At 43.1% G+C, this 18454-nt stretch overlaps 2 protein-coding genes across 2 annotated transcripts; one reads left to right on the forward strand and one right to left on the reverse strand.

The window, feature by feature from the left end:
* The first annotated feature begins 348 nt into the window (after nucleotides 1-348).
* LOC131259936 (glycerol-3-phosphate phosphatase-like) lies at nucleotides 349-1618 on the forward strand. The gene is made up of 3 exons (XM_058261552.1): nucleotides 349-433; nucleotides 509-776; nucleotides 850-1618. Exons 1-3 carry the CDS (start codon nucleotides 417-419, stop codon nucleotides 1510-1512), a joined length of 948 nt encoding a protein of 315 aa, XP_058117535.1. The 5' UTR covers nucleotides 349-416; the 3' UTR covers nucleotides 1513-1618.
* A 969-nt stretch (nucleotides 1619-2587) lies between these two features.
* LOC131259935 (gamma-aminobutyric acid receptor alpha-like) lies at nucleotides 2588-18118 on the reverse strand. Its single transcript, XM_058261551.1, has 7 exons — nucleotides 17875-18118; nucleotides 16941-17008; nucleotides 14497-14717; nucleotides 10730-10812; nucleotides 7461-7733; nucleotides 3609-3750; nucleotides 2588-3530 (listed from the first exon to the last, which is right to left on the reverse strand). Exons 1-7 carry the CDS (start codon nucleotides 18116-18118, stop codon nucleotides 2588-2590), a joined length of 1974 nt encoding a protein of 657 aa, XP_058117534.1.
* Between the last annotated feature and the right edge of the window lie 336 nt (nucleotides 18119-18454).

Consider the following 18454-nt stretch of genomic DNA (forward strand, 5'->3'; position numbering starts at 1 on the left):
GACAAAGAAGGACTGGTGAAACCACCGAACAACGCACGAAAACATCACACGAACGAGTCGAAGACGGCAGACGTGCGTTTAGAGTGCACAGTTTACTACTAAAGAGGCACGATGCCCGCTTATCTTTTCGTACCAATTGTTGAAGCGCCGATGTAAACAAACCCAGCACAGGGTGGACATTTGTTTGAAAGCCTAAATTAGATTTTGGAAACATATTATCGGTTGTTCCAATAGGACATTTTGAGAAATATTTAAAAGAATTGCTTTTAAATTCCATATTCTTTTTCTTTTTTCATTCCTGCATCCATGACATTGAGCTTGACATTGCATAATGTCAGATTTGTTTCATAGCATTTCGACTGCCGGGGTTTCCTTACGAGACTGTTTATTTTATCCCTAGTTAATTGTGTTATTGTATGAATTTTGTGCGATCGTAAGTATAGAAACTCTGCGCTGGTTTCCTACTGTTCGGTGTTAACAGAATACTTTCCTTCTTTGGATATTACAGCTTAACCAAGATGTCCAAGTACACCGGTAAGAACCTGGCAACACTTTCTGAAGTAGAAATTAAACAATGGATCGATTCTTTCGACACGGTCCTGACGGATTGCGATGGGGTGATCTGGGTGGACAATAATCCGTTGCCGGGAGCGCCGGAAGTCGTCAATAAGTTCATCGAGAACGGCAAGAAGCTATTTTTCGTCACTAACAACTCCACTAAAACCCGACCCGAGTTCGTGGAGAAAGCGGTTCGATTGGGGTTCAACGTGACTATTGTAAGTGGAGGACACGGTGATTCATATTGTCTAATGTTTAACAAATGTTTTGGTTACTTGTTTTTATTTTCAGGATAACATAATCTCAACCGCTTACCTTGCAGCACAGTACCTGAAGAATGTAGGATTCTCAAAAACTGTCTACACTATCGGTTCAACGGGTATCACGAAAGAACTGGATGCCGTGGGTATACGGCATATTGGCGTTGGGCCGGATACGCTACGGGACACCTTGGCGGACACCGTTGCCGACTTCATTCCTGATCCGGACGTTGGAGCAGTTATCGTTGGTTTTGACGAGCATTTCAGTTTTGTGAAAATGATGAAAGCTGCCTCGTACCTCAACCTTCCCGGCGTTATCTTTCTTGCAACGAACACGGACGAAAGATTCCCTATGCCGGATCGTGTTATCCCGGGAACGGGAGCAATCGTTAACGCCGTCCTAACGTCTGCCGAAAGGAAACCGATCGTGATGGGCAAACCTAACCCTCACATTTGTGAAATCATTCGCAAGCAGTACAACGTCGACCCGGCACGCACGTTGATGATAGGTGACCGGTGCAATACGGATATTCTGTTGGGCAAAAACTGTGACTTCCAAACCCTGCTAGTTGAAACGGGTATCCATAAAGCAACCGATATTGAACAGTATGCAGCATCAGACGATCCGGAAACTAAAAAACTTGTTCCGGACGTATACTTAGCTAAGCTTGGGGATTTGTTGCCGTTCATGTAAAAACCATTATAATGGAAAAAATTTCACATAAGTTCGAGTGATTTTTATATACCCAGTGAATCAATTGTCAAACAATTACTTCACAATTTAAATAAAAAAGACCATAACCAGATATTTAAAAAGTGAAGAGTGCAGGTTATTATTTTATGTCCACTTACTTCTCCTGGTTCTCTCCTTTTTTACTTTGTTATTTGCCGCCTACAAGAGAATATAATACTTACACTCACAACAACTTAATGTTCGGATACCGAAACAAACAAAGTTTAACTTACAGATAATTTATTTCACTACTGCCGACACACATCCAACATCGTTTACTGTTTGACTATGATAATCATACGTTAATCTGCGTTAAATCTCTGCTAGTGGTAACATTTTGTCTGCTAACAACTTGTGATGCGGTTATCCGCGACTACAGGAGCGACTGCCGGAAATTGACCAGAAATCTCACCACTCTGCAGGTGCCCCACCACACACCTGGCACACCGCACCTGGAAGGAATGCGTCATCGACTCGCCACACTAAGCCAATTCGTTCGTTTTCAATTCATCCTAGTAAGCGCATCTGGTCCCACGCGACTGCTAACTGACAGTGGTAGTGTTTAGTGGTTGGTTCGTTCCTTTTTCTGCTCCATTGCCGTCGTTGGCTCCGTGTATGTTCCGAGGAACAGGATTCTTCTTCTCATTTTGCTTTATTTTGGCACATGTATTTTTGGCAATTTTACAAGCACTACACTACGCAACGATCCTTTTAATTTAAAAAAGTTACTACTATGCTTGCTGCATCGTATGTTTTCTGTTCCCAACTACAACATAATCAATTGAAGACTTTGAGCGCCCTTTTTAAAAGGGGTAAACTGATTAATACACTACATTCCGTTCGTTCCGTTCGACCGACTTAGTTTAAAAATTGAGTAAATCGCAGCTGGCCTGGAAGGGTGCATTTTTCGTTTACAAGCTTCTCTACAGGTTTCGCGGTAGTAAGCTTTCGATTTACGTTAAATTTGATACACCCACAGCCCCATTAGTCTAGCAGTTGCCATTTGTTGAAAATGGCGATTTCACCCGGTTCGATCTTATCCCGTCTTGTGGTGTTGCTGTGGCAGCCGCTCGCTGCGCGACAAGTACAGAAACCAGTAGAACACATTGATGGCCAGGAACAGCAGTGGAAAGAAGATGCGCGAAGCACGGTCGATCTTCGACACCGAGTTGAAGCGGGGCTCCCGTTTCCTGCGCCGTCGCGTCCGGTGTCCGGTTGAACCGACCGTTTCGGTGCTCGGTGTTGTTGGTGCGTCGATGGTAAGGTGCTGCACCGTTCGGAGCCGATGTGAAGGACCGGAAGTGCTGGATCGCCGCCGAGGCTTGCCACCGAACGACGTCGTAGCCGTCGGTGTGGACGTAAACGAGGACGAGGTAGTAGTGATGGTGGTGGTACTGTACGTGCCCACCCGATCCCCCAGTGAGGAGCTCCCGGCCGGTGGCGATGGATCTCCGTTGGAGTCTTCCGGGCCCCCACAGGCACCGCCCCCGAAGCACGTCACGTCCGTCCACGAGGACTTTGGTGTCTTCCGCATCGGAGTCATCGGAAAGGAGCACATGGACAGCGGTATGACCTCTACGATGCGCGAGTCTGTACCAGCACCGCCCGCCCCCTGTCGGCCGCTGATTGAGGTTATGGCGGAGCATCGCTTTCCCGCGCAGGTTCCCGACGAGGACGGACCGATGTTGATGGAGTGATGATGCTGGGATGACTGTGCCGTACCGTTGGTGTCTTCCCGCTCGCTATCCTCTTCGTCCGAGCTGGAGTTCAGCTCGTCCACGCTGAAGTAACACTCCCCGGAACCGTACTTGGTGAAGTAGTGCACGATCGCGAACTGAATGATCGTCGCGAAGATGAACGCGAACGAGAGGAACACGAAAAAATCGAGCGCCGTCGGGTAGGGCACCTTCGGAAGGTCCGTGCGCGCTTCCAGTCCAAGGAACGTCATCGTCAGCACGGTTGTGATGCCAAGCGAAACACTGGAGGATGAAGAAGTAAGTGATGGCGTAATCGATTAACTGGGGTGGGTCGAGTACAAACAGGACGAGCACACTTACCGATCGGCCGTTGCCTCGCGATTTAGCCAGAACGACACCCAGGATAGAACGACGAGCAGCACGCACGGGCCGTACACTTGGATCAGGAAGTTCCCCATGTGGCGCTGGAGGTGGAAGCTTACCAGTAGCATCGAATATTCGGCTGGAACGATGCAAATCTCAATCAACTCCTCTTATCATCTATGCATACACACCAGAGCCCGGCCTCACCCATCCCGAATTTCCCATTAATTCTGTAACAATCTTTACTCTTTCCAGTGCGATACACCCTCTCCTCTAGTGCGTGCTGCTCGGCTCGGAGTGGAAACATGAATAACAATATGGTCCCCCTTTTGCGTTCGAAGACTTCAAAACGTCAAACCACAGCGTTTGCGGGCAGGAAAAGCGTATCAGGATGTTCGTTCGTTCGCTCCGATATGAAAAAGGACGATGGAAAGCATGCTAGGTGGACGAGTTAGGTTATTGGCCTGTTCAGGCGCCTTATTTGAATAGATGATTCCCTATTTATCACAGTATTAATGTATTCTATATCGACAATAGCAAAGGGGTAGTAGCTGCGGGATGGGCTTGGGAGTACATCGAGGACAGACTTTCCAAAATTGATGGAGCATTGAAGGATGTTTGTTGATGCCTTTCAATGTGTTTAAAAATAAAAAAGTAACCGAAAGTAACATGAAACAAACAAAACACAGTTTAACAAAAATCCCAAATCATGTCGTAACCATATTGAAAGTATTTTAGGAAAAACTGAGGAAAACTAGAAGTAAAACATTTTTGAAGATAAAGTGGAAAAGATAAGGTTTTCAAGTAGGAAACTGTTTCATTGACATTAAACAGGAAGTATAAACGGCATGTGTAAATTCAATCTGTTTCTTAAAATTTAACAAATGGTTACGCTTGGCGTCAATTTCACACCGGGATTGGCTCACATCCGGACGGAAACGAAATTTAGCCCTCGGCGGCAGCAAGAAGTAGCACATCCTGTCGGGCTTTGCAACGCCAAAACGGAGTGTTGGAACGTCTTCATTGTGTCCTGTGCGTGTGTTGGTTATAATTTGAGGTTTTGTTTGCCCTGGTGTTGATTCGTACCATTCGGAGTTTTCCGCTTCTCGAACGACGGAGGGAGGATTCTTGAAGCGTGACGCCTTTCTGATGAACTTCTTGTGCATATGTCGGAATGGGTGTACCGAATGCTTGTCACGATAACGGCCCATCATATCGATTGGTGGTGATGGTGATCATGACGATGAAAAATGCTTTGACACCATGATTCATAATTCAACAACTGTTGCCGTTACAAATACTTTTTGAATTTAAAGTTGGTCTTTTTATCGATTAACGTTCCTGCAGTTGAGGTTAAAAAACGATAATTGAGGCACATTATTTTTTGCTTCTCTTTTACACTTTGAACAACTTTGTTTGCCAAAGCGATCTCACTGATGATATGCGGGCACATTTTTGGTCATAAATGGTTTAATAGACTAAATCCGTATTTTCTCAATTCCGATACAATCCTCACGTTTTGGCTACGCATTTACCATACAAGTGTTCAGGACCCGCAGGATTTAGACATTTTCCGCCTATCGCAAAAAAACAGGTTTCCCGGCTCGTTCCGCTACCACTTGTTGTGTTATCAATTTCAACGTTTGTATAGCTGATGTGATTGTTGCTTGCCGTGCGTCTGCTGCTGATGAGGATTTCCTGCGAATAGCGTGCCAAATTTCACGCACGTTTTCGCTTTCCTCTTTTCCTTTTTACTTTTTGTTAGAATTGCCACCCCAGCGAAATGTGGGGTGGTGAAAAACAACCGATGGGCTCTGGTCTGTATGGACATCATCCACATCAAATCGGCTCAACAATGTGTCACTCTGTGTTGAGGTAAAACTAAGTACTTTTGAAGCATGTGAGTGTTGGTGACAGTTTATGGAGAACTAACTAACCAGCATCATGGAGTTGCTAAAAAGTTTTGATTTCACGAATCCTTTTTCCTTTATTTGTCATAAAAATTGTCACGCCGCTTCCGGCTACGATAAAAAAGTTTGTGAGTCCACATGGTTGTGAGACTCTTTATGTGATGTGGAATAAGTACAGCAAATGATGAAAAATGTAAGGTACGGAAAATTTAAATAATTCATTTTATCCACTTTTAGCGACCGTTTCTTAAGGATCATGTTTCACTGGAATCAAATAAGAACTATACAAAGTAGCTGCAGTTCACAAAAGATGCAAGTAACAAAGTAACGTCAAAAGGTTTATGCTGCTTATCGGCGAAACCATTGCCGCAGATTTATATTACTTTTTTCCTGAATGAAAAAATAAATTAACTTCCGGCTGCCAGGGAAATTTAACCATTATTTTGTTTTCCACCTGAGATGGGAAGCTTCCGTCTGTTTTTGTTTTCACAAGCGTAAACGAGCGCTAGAGCTGGAATTTTTTAACAGCAGAAATGGTATACGAGGGATGTGGTCCTTTTCGTCAAGAAAGACAAGATTTAAAAAGTGACGACTTGGGAAGCGGACATCATTTGTATCGCAAAACAGATTTTGTTTAGCTTCGCAAAGCTAAGTTGTTTTTTTTTTTAACTAGAATTCATCCTTTTGCACAGTATAATTGATTAAGGATTTTCTCTTCATTCACCTCAGCTGATTTTTTGCAGTTTAAGTCCCGTTTGATTTTTGTTCTGATTCAGTCAAATGTCCGATAAAAATGAGATAAACAAGCCACAAAAAGAACCCGCAAATTGAGAAAGCATACATTCGAAGAATTCAATGCAATTACAGCACCGAAGGCTTTGTGGCATCACCCTTTTCAAACACCCACTTTCTAGTAGATTAAAGTTCAATTATTCTGCTACGCAACTACTGCCCCAGACTACGCAGATTTTCGGAACTGAAACTATCAGAGAGCAATCTTCAGCTACACAAGTTTTATGCGGATTAGTGACTAATGGTTAGGGCCGGTTTTACATCTATAAGAACTCTCATCAGCAATCATATTCATGGTCTGATAGGTTTACATTGGCCCCTTTTGGCGTGGGTTGGGAAAATGCCACACGTGCCATTATTATGCACGGGCAGCACTTTTCAAATTGAATGCAGAACGCCACTATTGGGTGTATATGTGGGCCTTGCCGTTTTAGCTGATTATTTCTTCACTAAATTGACCATTTTTCTTCAATTTTATAGCAATTACTGAGTCTACATTCCGTTATAGACTATTGAAATATGTTTTTAATTGTCACTAAAATCTGTTATTTGAATGTCAATTGTCGCTCTTACTAGCTTCAACTTACTGTTAAGATTAAAAAAAAACAATGGAAAACTGTTTCCACATGGTACACTATGAGACCACTTGGAGTGCATGTCGTAGCAATTTCCTCTTTATACGTTGGCCATCTCTTTTTTTTTAGTGACTGGATGAAGTTATAAAAGCACAAGTTATGCAGTTCTGAGGGGTTTTCGCACTGGAAAAATTATTAACGGAAGCGTTTTTATGGGTACAAACATGATGAATATGAATGAGCAATCCCAAGTGGAACTTCCGGCTATAGAAATTCTAGAGTGAAAAAGGATTACGACTCCACCATTGGTAAGATGGATGGATAACAGGGTGATAACATATTCAGCCTAAGACCTAATTTTCCTTATAATTTTCATCTCTTAGTTAAACTATTCATAGCGTCGTTCAAAATGGCATTAAATAATATCACCTAACCAGAAGCTCATGCGAAGTAGAAGAAATGTTGGAATTAACTTTTAATTTCCAATCAAAACCTAAATTGCTGATAATCTCTTTTTCACGACATTCTACGAAAAGGACTCCACTGACTACCCGCCCCTCTCCAATACTTACAGACATACAGCTTGCCGTTGCCTCCGTTACCCGACGCACCCGTTGCCCGGCCAGTGCCCCCGTCCAGTCCAAGTCCCAGCTCCAGGTCGACGTTGTTCACCCCGTTCAGGACGGTAGCACCGGCGCTGGCCGTGTTGTGCACCACCCGGTCGGTCACGTTTCCGGCCGGGCAATCGACCAGATCGAACTGGGACAGCTTCATGTCCTCGGCGATGGCCACGGCTGAGCGGCCACTGTTCCAGCGGTAAAGCACGTCGTTCGTGGTGTATCCAACTGCGAAGGAAAGGAAAAAGGCCGCAAGGAAGCGAACCGACAAAACCGATGAGTGTCGGAAGATTATTCGCGAGGCTTGTGGCTTCGGTCGCCCGTGGAAATGGCTCGACGGACGGCACTGATGTAATTAGTCTTTCCCCATTCGCTGGCGGATAATTCTGTCGTAATCGCCACGATGAAACTACTCATTAGGCCGCCCATCTTTAATGTAATTAACAGGATACGACACAAGAAAAAGGACTACAGATACATTGTTGCAGAGGAGGTTTCGAAGTGAAGAAGGGAAAGAAAGATGCAATTCTATTCGGGTAAAGATGATTTGAAGCAGAGAAGTATAAAATTTAGAACATTTCATACAACATCTTCACAAACTAGAACAAGTAAAGCAGAACCAAATTTTGAAAGCATCAATCAATGAGATTCATAAAATATTATTAATATTTTTCAAATGTAGGGGAAAAGCTGACGGGGAAATTGCACAAAGCACAACATCAAATAAGTGCATCCTGCATCGGACACAGCTCACCCCCATCTCGGGAAGCAATTTCAGTGCAATCGTTGGTTCTTCCTCCCTTTTCTTGAAAACATTTCCTTTTCGCTGTCATTCATGCCGGGAAAGATTTGCTTTCATTCTCAGATTTGCGTCAGTTCCGATGCGTTCTTGTAATCCATTTCTTTTCTGTTGTCAGTCAGTGCGCGCTTCATCCTTACGATGTACTCCATGAATATTCATCGTTTCCCTCGCTGCCTTTTGATTGTCAAGCCTGTCTCGGACCGGCATCGGGAACTGCTTCTGACGCCACCACTGGAAAACCCGCTCCGACTTCCGCTAGCGAAGTGGTTTCCGTAAACGCACTGTACTTGCAATTGATATGCTTTTGCAAAAGTTTCACCAAACAATTTGGCGACGATATTTGTTGTTGCACCAGTTGCCCCACGCCTCGCCCGAACTGCGGCCGTTTTGAGGTTGCGCAAAATTGCCCACGACCTCCGGGCAGCAGCTCCGTTGCCCGAGATTAATTTATGCGCTTTCAGCGTCAAACGGTTTGCCCCCCAAACTATGGCCAGACATTTCCAGTTAGGGAGCTTTTGTGTTCAACTTTGTTTTGTGTCCACGATTTAAACTTCCACCTTCGCTCCGTTGGCTTACTTTGCCCACGCGTTCGATTGCTCAACGGCGAATCGGAAAGCGCAGTGTGAAGTTGGTGATTAGATCTTTAAGTGAATTTGCATACAAATGACAAGCGCTGAGGTTGATTATGGGCCCGACGTCTTTCACGGTTTGCACGACCGTTTGCGATCGAGCGGCCAGTTCTCGCCATGATTAGATTTTCATAAAACACATCGAGCAGGCGAAGATGGAATTGCCTCGTCGGCCTCGGTGGACGCTAAACGCCATGAAGGATTGAGTTAATTTAATCAAGCACTACGCGTGCCACAAGAATTCCACTAATCCGTAGACAGTCCGGCAAGGCATTGCCATAAGATGAGATTTGCAACAGATAGAGTTGTTGATAAACCGTGAGAAAACGTTGAAAATATGTATATAAGAGAATTTATTCCATGTTATTTGATGATGCACGGAATTATAAACGAAGTACACAAATATGAATGTGATAAAAATATTTTCAAATATGGTCCATCCTTTCCATGACGATTTTAAATTAGAAAATTAATTATTTATAACATATTATATGTAAGAAAAAATAAACAAATTCTATGGTGTAATTACAATATATCGTACAGGTTTAAAAAAAATTGACCCAAAGAAGATGTTAAATTAGTGATGAAACTATCATAGGGATAGCCTCTCCGAGAAATATCTTTACAACTTATGGGGATTTACTACGATACGCTACAAGCTCCGTCCATAGACACTGACGTTTATTGGTTTGCATCCTGGGAGATCCTGGTTTACCACACAGTTGATAGAGTTATTCAAATTAATGCCGCCATTACTTATGCTCCTCCAAAACAAAACCACCAAGCCGAGCAAAGTGTTTTCTGACAGGACTAAGTGAACACGTGAAACCGAATTGCATTGCACGGAATAAACAATTCGAAGCGTAGGCAAATAAAAAAAACTACACACACATGTATGAGTGTGGCAATCTACCGACATAGGATTTCTTCTTGGTTGCATTCACCATGGAGTAGTTTTCGAGGCGTGAGTTGCGGAAAGTTTGACCCTGTTTGTGCACTTTCATGCACCTCAAACCGAGCGAACGCTCTCTCATGCAAACACGGAGGTAAAACAACAATTTTATTGGCGTACGAATTCACCCCGTTCCGGTACGCTGCAATCGACTTCCGGGCGGTGTGCATCGTTGGTCCTTAGTTTTTTTCTTCTTTTTATTCCATTTCTTTACCTTTCCCCCCTTTCCAATCACAGTGACGCCAACATTTTGTGCTTGATGTAGCAAAAGTTTGCAAAGCAGGAAAGATCGCACCACATCCGATAGATGGGAGGGAGTGACGCCGTTGAAGGAGTGATTTACTGGTTTCCTGTTTCCCGGAATACACGTTTTCTTTAAACGTTACGAGACGTAGACCTCATGCATTCGTTTCAACTTCAAAGTGCGTCTAAAGTACAACTGGAAAGGAATGCCAGTCAAACAAACAGATGGCAGCGTCATAACATAAACAAAATCCAGATCAAGCATTTTCTTTTCAGTATGGGATGTGGTTTTGATTTTAAGCGCCATATTTTTCGGATTGGGAAATTTTACGGTCTGCTAGAATAAATACTTAACACCGGTTAAGTTAAAAACCCTTAGAACTGCACCAACAATCGTTACAAAAGAAATTCAGGAATCTTGAACTTCAAGCTCTGTTGCATCGAATTCAAATCTTGAAAGGAAATGGCAGAACGTTCGGTGTAGACAGGAGTATATTAAATCGAACTGTGCTGTCTTAATTCGAACACCGAAAAGGATTATTGTGACGCTCAAGTACAGACCATCGTTGACAATAGGGAGCTGGTAACCATTACTTACACGAACCGAATTTCAGTGGACATCGCTGTGTGTCCATCGGGAAGTCCTCGAGGTTCATCGGGCAGCCAGCTTTAATGGTAAGTCTGTGGAAGAGAAAAGTAAAAAAGGCTTACAAATTCATAACAAGGAGAATATAGCCAACAACATCTATTTACATCGCAAGAAACACAATATAACGTTAGAAAGTATCAAATAAAGGAACCTCTTGTCGGTAGTAGATAACATGCACTGAATTTTCCAAGGACCTGCACGCTGGACATGAAGCAGAAACACTAATGGAACGATAATTGGCAATTTGCTACAATGAGGGCTGGCAACGTCGGGTAATAAGAAACCCATCTAAGCCTACGGTAATCGGCATTATTCAATCATCGAATGCACTGACAGTTTTTCCAGTTTTGGCTGGGTGCACTCAATTTTCATAAAAAAAATCGGTTTTTACTCATTTTGAAACATTTTTCATGAAATCGTGTTCAATAATTTTATTTATATTTAAGGAAGAGAATTTGAAGAGTAATACATTCATACAAAGAACAACACCTTACGATGAAATAATTCAATGATTCCATTTTACCATAAAAGAAAAATTAGAACGAATCTAGACTATTGACCAAATTTTATTTAAAAATGTGCCACAATTTATTTGTTTTGCAAAGAAGTTCAATACTTAAGAATTGAAATATTTATCCACGATGTTAATAGATACAAATATTGTTATTTTCTTTTCTGTTAAACCAGATAGACTTTTACCAGCCTTTTTAAAGTGGCTCCATCATTCATCTGGTTATGTTGAGCTTTTCCTAGTGACTTTTCTGAAGTCCAATCACAGTATAGAGTAGTGAAGCAACTCTTTCGAGCAAAATTTAATTTACTTCTCCATCGTCCAATTAATCCCTGGAGTAAGGCCCAGGAGGAGTCGCTTCATTTCAACGAAACATTCTCTTTCGAATATCTGATTGAGCAATTCACTACATTCACTTTATGGAAATCAATGGATATTCGATAAAACTGTACTTCTGAAGAGAGTAATACAGATTTGTTTTATTAAATGAGCAGGAATTTTTCTTAGTAAATCCATAAAATTTGTAGTTTAGTATTCCAAACTTACTATATAATGCAACTAAAATCATACAAAAACAGTATATCGGTACCGTTTTCAAGATATTGTGCAGAAGAATTCATTTTCCTTGTGTAGTTTAAATTTATTGAAAACTTTATATTACAAGAAATAATTGAAAAATTAGCAGTGTCATATAATAAAACAGTTCCCTGTTGAAAATTAGTTCTCGTTTGAAATGAAAACCAACGCGTTCTGTATAGTTGGATTAGCTTTGAAATAAAATTAAATTAACCATATAAAAGACTATCGTGTCAAATGAACCAAAGCTCGTTTGAACCGACGTCTCTCCGTGCCCATCTCATTAGCAATATCCATGTCGACCGGAAACACGTTCCGTCGTTGCATCGTTAAGGGATCGCTCGGTAAATGCACTTCAAGTGCTGTCCTTCCGGCAAATGTCGCTTGTAAAGCCCAACCAGCTCGGGCTCTGTGGCTTAAAGTTACCCGGTTGAAAGTAGTTTCCACGTCCATAAAGCAGCGGTATTCGGTGCGTTCCAGCGGAACTGTGCCCGTAAGCCGCAACTAGGCCACCATTTAAGAGCGCGGAAGTATCCTTTGGTGCTGCAGAATACTTTCATAAACAATCGATTCATTCGGCGTTCGCCGGGATTTCATCGATATTCCGACCGCCGGAGGGAATCAAGCGTCAAAAGTAAGCAAAACACCGTGATCCTCCGAGGCGCGGAGACAACCACCACCGCCAACCAATCGTGGGGCTCCCACGATGGCCATTCACGGCTTTGGCCTTTGGCGGCCAGTGCTCGGATTGAACGTTCAGTTGGCGTGGCTCGTACTCAAACAACCCGACATCCGACCGCCAACCAACAATTCCAGCAGAAACTTTTCCCGATTATTGATGAATTCCGATCCGCACTTCGACAGCGCGAGCAAACAAACGCCCGAAGTGAGGTTGATTGAGTTTGCCGATCGGCGATGGCCATTTTGCAGCACTCTGTCTCCCATTTCTATGCGCTACGTGATAAGGTCGCCGGATTTGTTCAACCAGTGGCTGGTAAGCACGCGCTAGACTTAATGGGAAGTGAGAAAATCGTGGCTTTTGATGAAGTGTTGAAAATAGTTTAAAACAGAGAGATCAATTATTAGTTATTCAAAGAGAAAACTAGTAATTTTCAAAACAATACATAAAATGATGCGTATTCTTGACTCCTATGACGAAAAGCGAAAGCTAAATATTATTTGTCGTGCAAGAAGCAGAGGATTTATTTTCTCAGTAGCAACAACACACTTCAGCTGGTCAAATATTGTCCTACTATTTGCCCTGACCGCCAGCAAATAACCAACGGCATACCGAGCTAACCGAGGGTGTTTCTTTACTCGGACCGTACGGTTAGAGCGGCGTTGAAACATCAAATAAGCTCTCGTGCGGATAGGGCAAAAAAACCCCGACTCTTATTTCTCCTGTTTTTTTTTCTAGTTCCCTAAGTGAGTGCCCAATTTGCCATTTTTGGGCCTTTTTCTGTCGGTTGCGTCAACGCCGTTTTCGCGCCACGTCGGTTCCGGTGAATGCTTTAATAGAAATTCGAAACGAATGCCGTGCCGTCTGTTGCGCGCCATTCTCGGTCGCTTCAAAGGACTGGACTGTAAGCGATAGGCGGGCCGGGAAAATGGATCCCTAAAACGGACGCGAGTCAATTAATGGAAAACTGATGGGTTTCGGTTGACACTTCAGCCACTGTGCGCGGCTATCTCCGATTTAAGCGGGGGGGAAAAAAAGTAAACGAACACTGGTTTTTGTTCGCAAAATGCGTGCGGGAAAAAGTGCACTAGTACCCTAAAAGAGCATCATGGAGCTTTTTTTTACAAAACATATTGAAAGAACGACTTTTTACTTAACCCGTCGAGTGCATGATAACTTAATCCAAGAAGAAAGAAAATATATTTGCTCGTGTTAATCGGAGGAAAGTCGATTCTAAACTAAACAAACTAAATCGCTAAGTGACAGAGAAACATCCTTATAACATTGAAATCGATATTCTTAATATTATATTCTTCGTATTCTGATACAGAAATGTAGTAAACGTGTTCGTAATTTCATATTTATTTTGGTAATTTTTTTTATTTTAAATTTAAAATATTATTAAATTATTAAAACGTCACTAACAATAATAACTGGTTCATGTTTTAACGGTGCAAACAAATCAAACTATCAAATAAGAGTACATATTTTAAGTAAAGTCGATTAGCATTGGATGTTATGCTCATCAAGGATTACATTCAAGCTTCTTTGAATGACTACAAATGTGTACCACACACACACATACACACACATGAGACAATGAATGCGCTCAAGTAAAACGGAAGTGAAGAATGTGCAGTTCCATTAGCAGCTTCGAAACAATGTTTCCAGTCGTCAGGATGATCGATACCGATGTGCTTTATGTATGACCAGGTACGGGCCAAGTAATTGGCGGCAGGCAAGCAAAAAGGAATCCAACACTAAATCGATTAGTACAACACATTCAACAGCTGCTTCGGCAAGCTTTAACAGCTTCCCACGTTCTGCCGTGTGTGATTAGGCGAAACCGGGCTACCGGGAAGCTAAATTAATAGCGATTCATTTACCGTCCAGTCGCCGCCGAGGTGTGCGAGTGTGTTTTTACCGAACCCCGTTTCCGTTTTCACTTACCGGCTGGAGTAGAGCACCCGGCCGTCCTGGTAGAGCCGGACGAACTTGTTCGGCGTCGTGATGGTGTGCAGGTAGCTCTGCTTGCCGTTGTAGAAGTACGTATCCGGCTTCCAGATGCGCCCGAGCATGGAGATGCTGAGGGCGAGCGTGTCCTGGGCGCCGCTGAACTCTAACCGCCGGTCGACCCACGACTGCCGGAAGTAGCAATCCATCGAGTAGGTCTGCCGGGAGAACAATGGGCAAATGGGGGAAATTATTAGAATAAAAATAAAAGACCACTCAAGATGCTCTTGATGGTGAAAATGAACAAATGAAAGGCAAATCGGATTTCAACAAACCATAGCGAAGGGTTGATGGAAATAAAACAAAATTGCTCACCGTTTACCTGGTAAGAATCTCTTCAGGAAACAAAGGTCCGTAGTCGGAATATCAAGCATCTTTCAAATATTTCAAGCAATTAAAATTTGAAGCTCAGGTGTCGTAATGGCAAAAGTCGTTTCCCCGTTATATCAACATGTTTTTGAGTGTTTATCAATTCGTACCACCACGGAAGAAAGATTCAATTAAGTGCACATGCACAGTCCAACTCCTTTAGGCTTAAAGAGGATTTTTTGGTGATTTATGTTGTCACTCAAAATGGTACCCGTCTTTCCACCGACTATGCTTTTTATTTTACCTTCTCTTGATTATGTTTATGTTGAAGCATCCAATACATCCATTCCCAATAAGGTCCAACTTCTATGTGCCAGTCCCTTCAAAACGTTTTGCTAGAGGCTTTATAAACAGTTTTTAGCACAATGACAAAGTTATCTCCTCCTACTGTTGTCTGTCTCTATACAATCGAACAGATTTCCAAAGCAATCGCTTAAATGTAAACATAAAAGTTCACCTGTCCCTGTGTAAAGTACCCCGGGGCAACAGACACAATCGGAAGTATGTCGGACGGTATACAACACAGTCACAAAAAGAAATAATCAATAACTCAGACCACAACACTTTTATCCTTTTTGTCCCCCTTATCCCGTTTCGTTCCCATGTAAGCGTATATTCCGAATGGCAAGAAGTCTCCATCGTAACTTTCTACTAAACTCCGTTCTCCTTCATCCTGGCCGTATTAATAATCTTCATCGCTATTTTGTTTGCACCGACAAAAGCCACTGCCTTTCATTCATGTATTTTCTTTTCATTGCCACTTTCTTACTCCTATTGGGGCAGGGTAACAAAAAGTGAACGATCGGTTGGGAGAAGATCTCGAACCTAAACTCGTTACTAGTTCCAAAGGAGCTCCAAGCAAGGACGCTCCGGTTCTTGCTTTCCCATCCTTTTCCCATCGGTGTTTACCGGTCGAAGGCGAATACATGTAACGAAGAAATGGGAACGCGAAAAAAAAGAAAGCAAAACGCAACCCTAAGGAATATCAATGTTACCACAAAAACTCCTGTGTGGCGAACGTACCCATGAAGAAACTTTCGGAGACCCAACTATGGCGGCAAGTATGCAGATGAAGGTGCACTTTTTATACTCTTCCTCTGTTTGATCTTCCTTTCTTCTCTTGTGTAGTGCGGTCAAAAGGTTGTGTAAAAGCCGTCGTTGGGGGCTGACTTGGTGCAAGTACTATGCTATCCAAACAAAGCACTTTAGGCAGAAGGGGGAAGTTAAAGGAACTGGCCGAGAAATGGCCAGGTAGGTAGACAAAAAAACTGGTGCAAACTGATGTGAAGCACGTCGAGAAGCGAAAAGGGGTGAAAATGCTCCAACGAAGAGGAAGGCAAACAAACAAATGAAATGTGAAATAAATCACAACACTTGAGTGAAATTAATCAAATAAAGATTCGTCCTGCGAACGCACTGGCGTAACCTTTTCCCGGAGCGGAAGGATCGGCCGTTGCTTGGCTGACCACGAACTCGCTCCGTCGACGGGGCTACGCTCTCCAAACCGGCCCTTTTTCACCTTTGGTTGGGTCAAAGTTTTTGGCAAGCCCTTTTTTCGGCCAACACTGTGCGGTCTCATTCCATCACAACACTTTCATGTGGTTTTCCACTTTTCCGAACCTTTGCGTCTATATTCCTTTCCCTGTTACTATCTGTATCTGGCTATTTTTCTCCAACAAGCTCTATCATAGTTATTTCTGTCTGGAAGGCCTGTTTTATTTACCGACTCTTTCCATTTCTAATGACACTTTTGATAAGATTTGTGTTTTTAATTTCAAACAAGAATAAAAATTCACTGATTGGGGATGTTGTTTGTTAGCAAGGCATGTACGCTTAGTTTTAGTACATGTACTAAGAAATATGTGATAAAAAATACCGCTTTGAATGGGGATCTAATCAAAAGCGGAGTTGATTTGCTACATTGGAAGCTCTTCGCAGCAGTTTCATGCTCAACTTATTCTATCCCCCTGTTTACTTAAAATTACTTCTTGACTCTAGGAGTTATTACTTACCATATCCACTTCGGAGATTGGCCCCATGCTGCGCACCATTATATCCACTTCGATCACCGCGGGAGGTCCTGTGATCGACAATCATTCAAGTTCCAATGAATTGTGTGCAGAATAAAGATGGTAAAAGAAGTTAGATATTATTAAAGGGTATGCCGTTTGTTACGAGAAAAGAGCGATTCATTAATTTTCTTTTAATATAAAATATTATTTTGTAATTTTAACATCCTTTTGGATTATTTTTGGATTAACAAACACTTGTGATCCCTGTCTTCGGGCTCAACCCAAATCCAGAAGAAGCAACAATGTTTAGGAGATTGTAGTTGTTAATACATTTGCAAATCTCGTACTGATGTTTTCGCAAGGTCTATTAATGCAATGCAATGGTTCCGTTTGGATCATTTGCATTTGAATGTCCAGATTCTAGTTCTACGCTTCGATTGCTTTTTGATTTGTGCCATCGTTTTCATACCATTAAATCCAATGGGATTCGCGAAAGCAACTACTTCATCTCGTTTGGCCTTGGCGCAGCGAAGGGCTAAGCGTTTCGAGCGTCGAAGCTTCCGAGGCCACCGCAAATGACATTCATCTGTCAAACCGTAAAAACCGACCGGGGTTAGCAGGGGCATCGGTCTCCATTGACGATAATGAATATTGATGGACAACAAGTGGAACAAACCGACGAAAAATAGTGCCGGAACAGGGGCATCCCACTGTATAGCATTAGGAACTAGCGTTTTCACCGTCTGTCACCGGACCTTGATGGCTTTCCGCAATCACAATCGCTTTCTTCGTTCAACCGGAAACCATCGAGTGTAGGGGCGGGGAAGGAGGTTTTTGTACGATTAACATTTTGATAGCCTTTCATCCATTTTTCGGCCGACCCTTTCGAAGCGGACGCGCTCCTCAAAAGACAACAAACAGAGTCCAGGCTTACCTCCAAAGTCCGGCCGAATGCTGTTGTCGTAGCCGCGCAGCAAATTGTCCAGCAGCTCCGATATGTTGGCATGGTTGTTGCGCTGCGTGAGCCGTATGGCTGCGTACACTGGGCCGGTCGGGGCGAGGAAGTAGCACGTCCCGATGCCGATCGCGATGTTGCTGAAGGACCCGAGGATGATGCGATTGATGGTGATGAATAAATTTGCGCCCACTAAACTGACGGCGGTACGGGTCACGGCCATCCCGGCTGCGGCCCCCTTTCGGGAAGTTCGGGAGCTGCGCCGTTCAACTGCCACTACTGATGCGCCCCCGAGTCCCGGTGACGATTCTTCTGGCCTCACGATCCGGGCAGCTTAGGAACACCAGGACGCAATCTGCCCACAGAAGGATAGTTTTTGGAAGACTCTTTCGTAAACGTCGCTCTCAGTTCATCGCTGGACGCAATCTGCTTCCTCAGCATACGCGAGAAAATTATGGATTATCCTAGCAACTTCCACAATGTGCCCGACATCAGTCGAGCCGACTCCTGACGGTTCGGTGTCGTTTTGCCAAAGAACAAACATGATTCCACTGCATTC

The sequence above is a fragment of the Anopheles coustani genome, chromosome 3 (genome assembly GCF_943734705.1).
Source record: "Anopheles coustani chromosome 3, idAnoCousDA_361_x.2, whole genome shotgun sequence".
NCBI classification, from domain to species: domain Eukaryota; kingdom Metazoa; phylum Arthropoda; class Insecta; order Diptera; family Culicidae; genus Anopheles; species Anopheles coustani.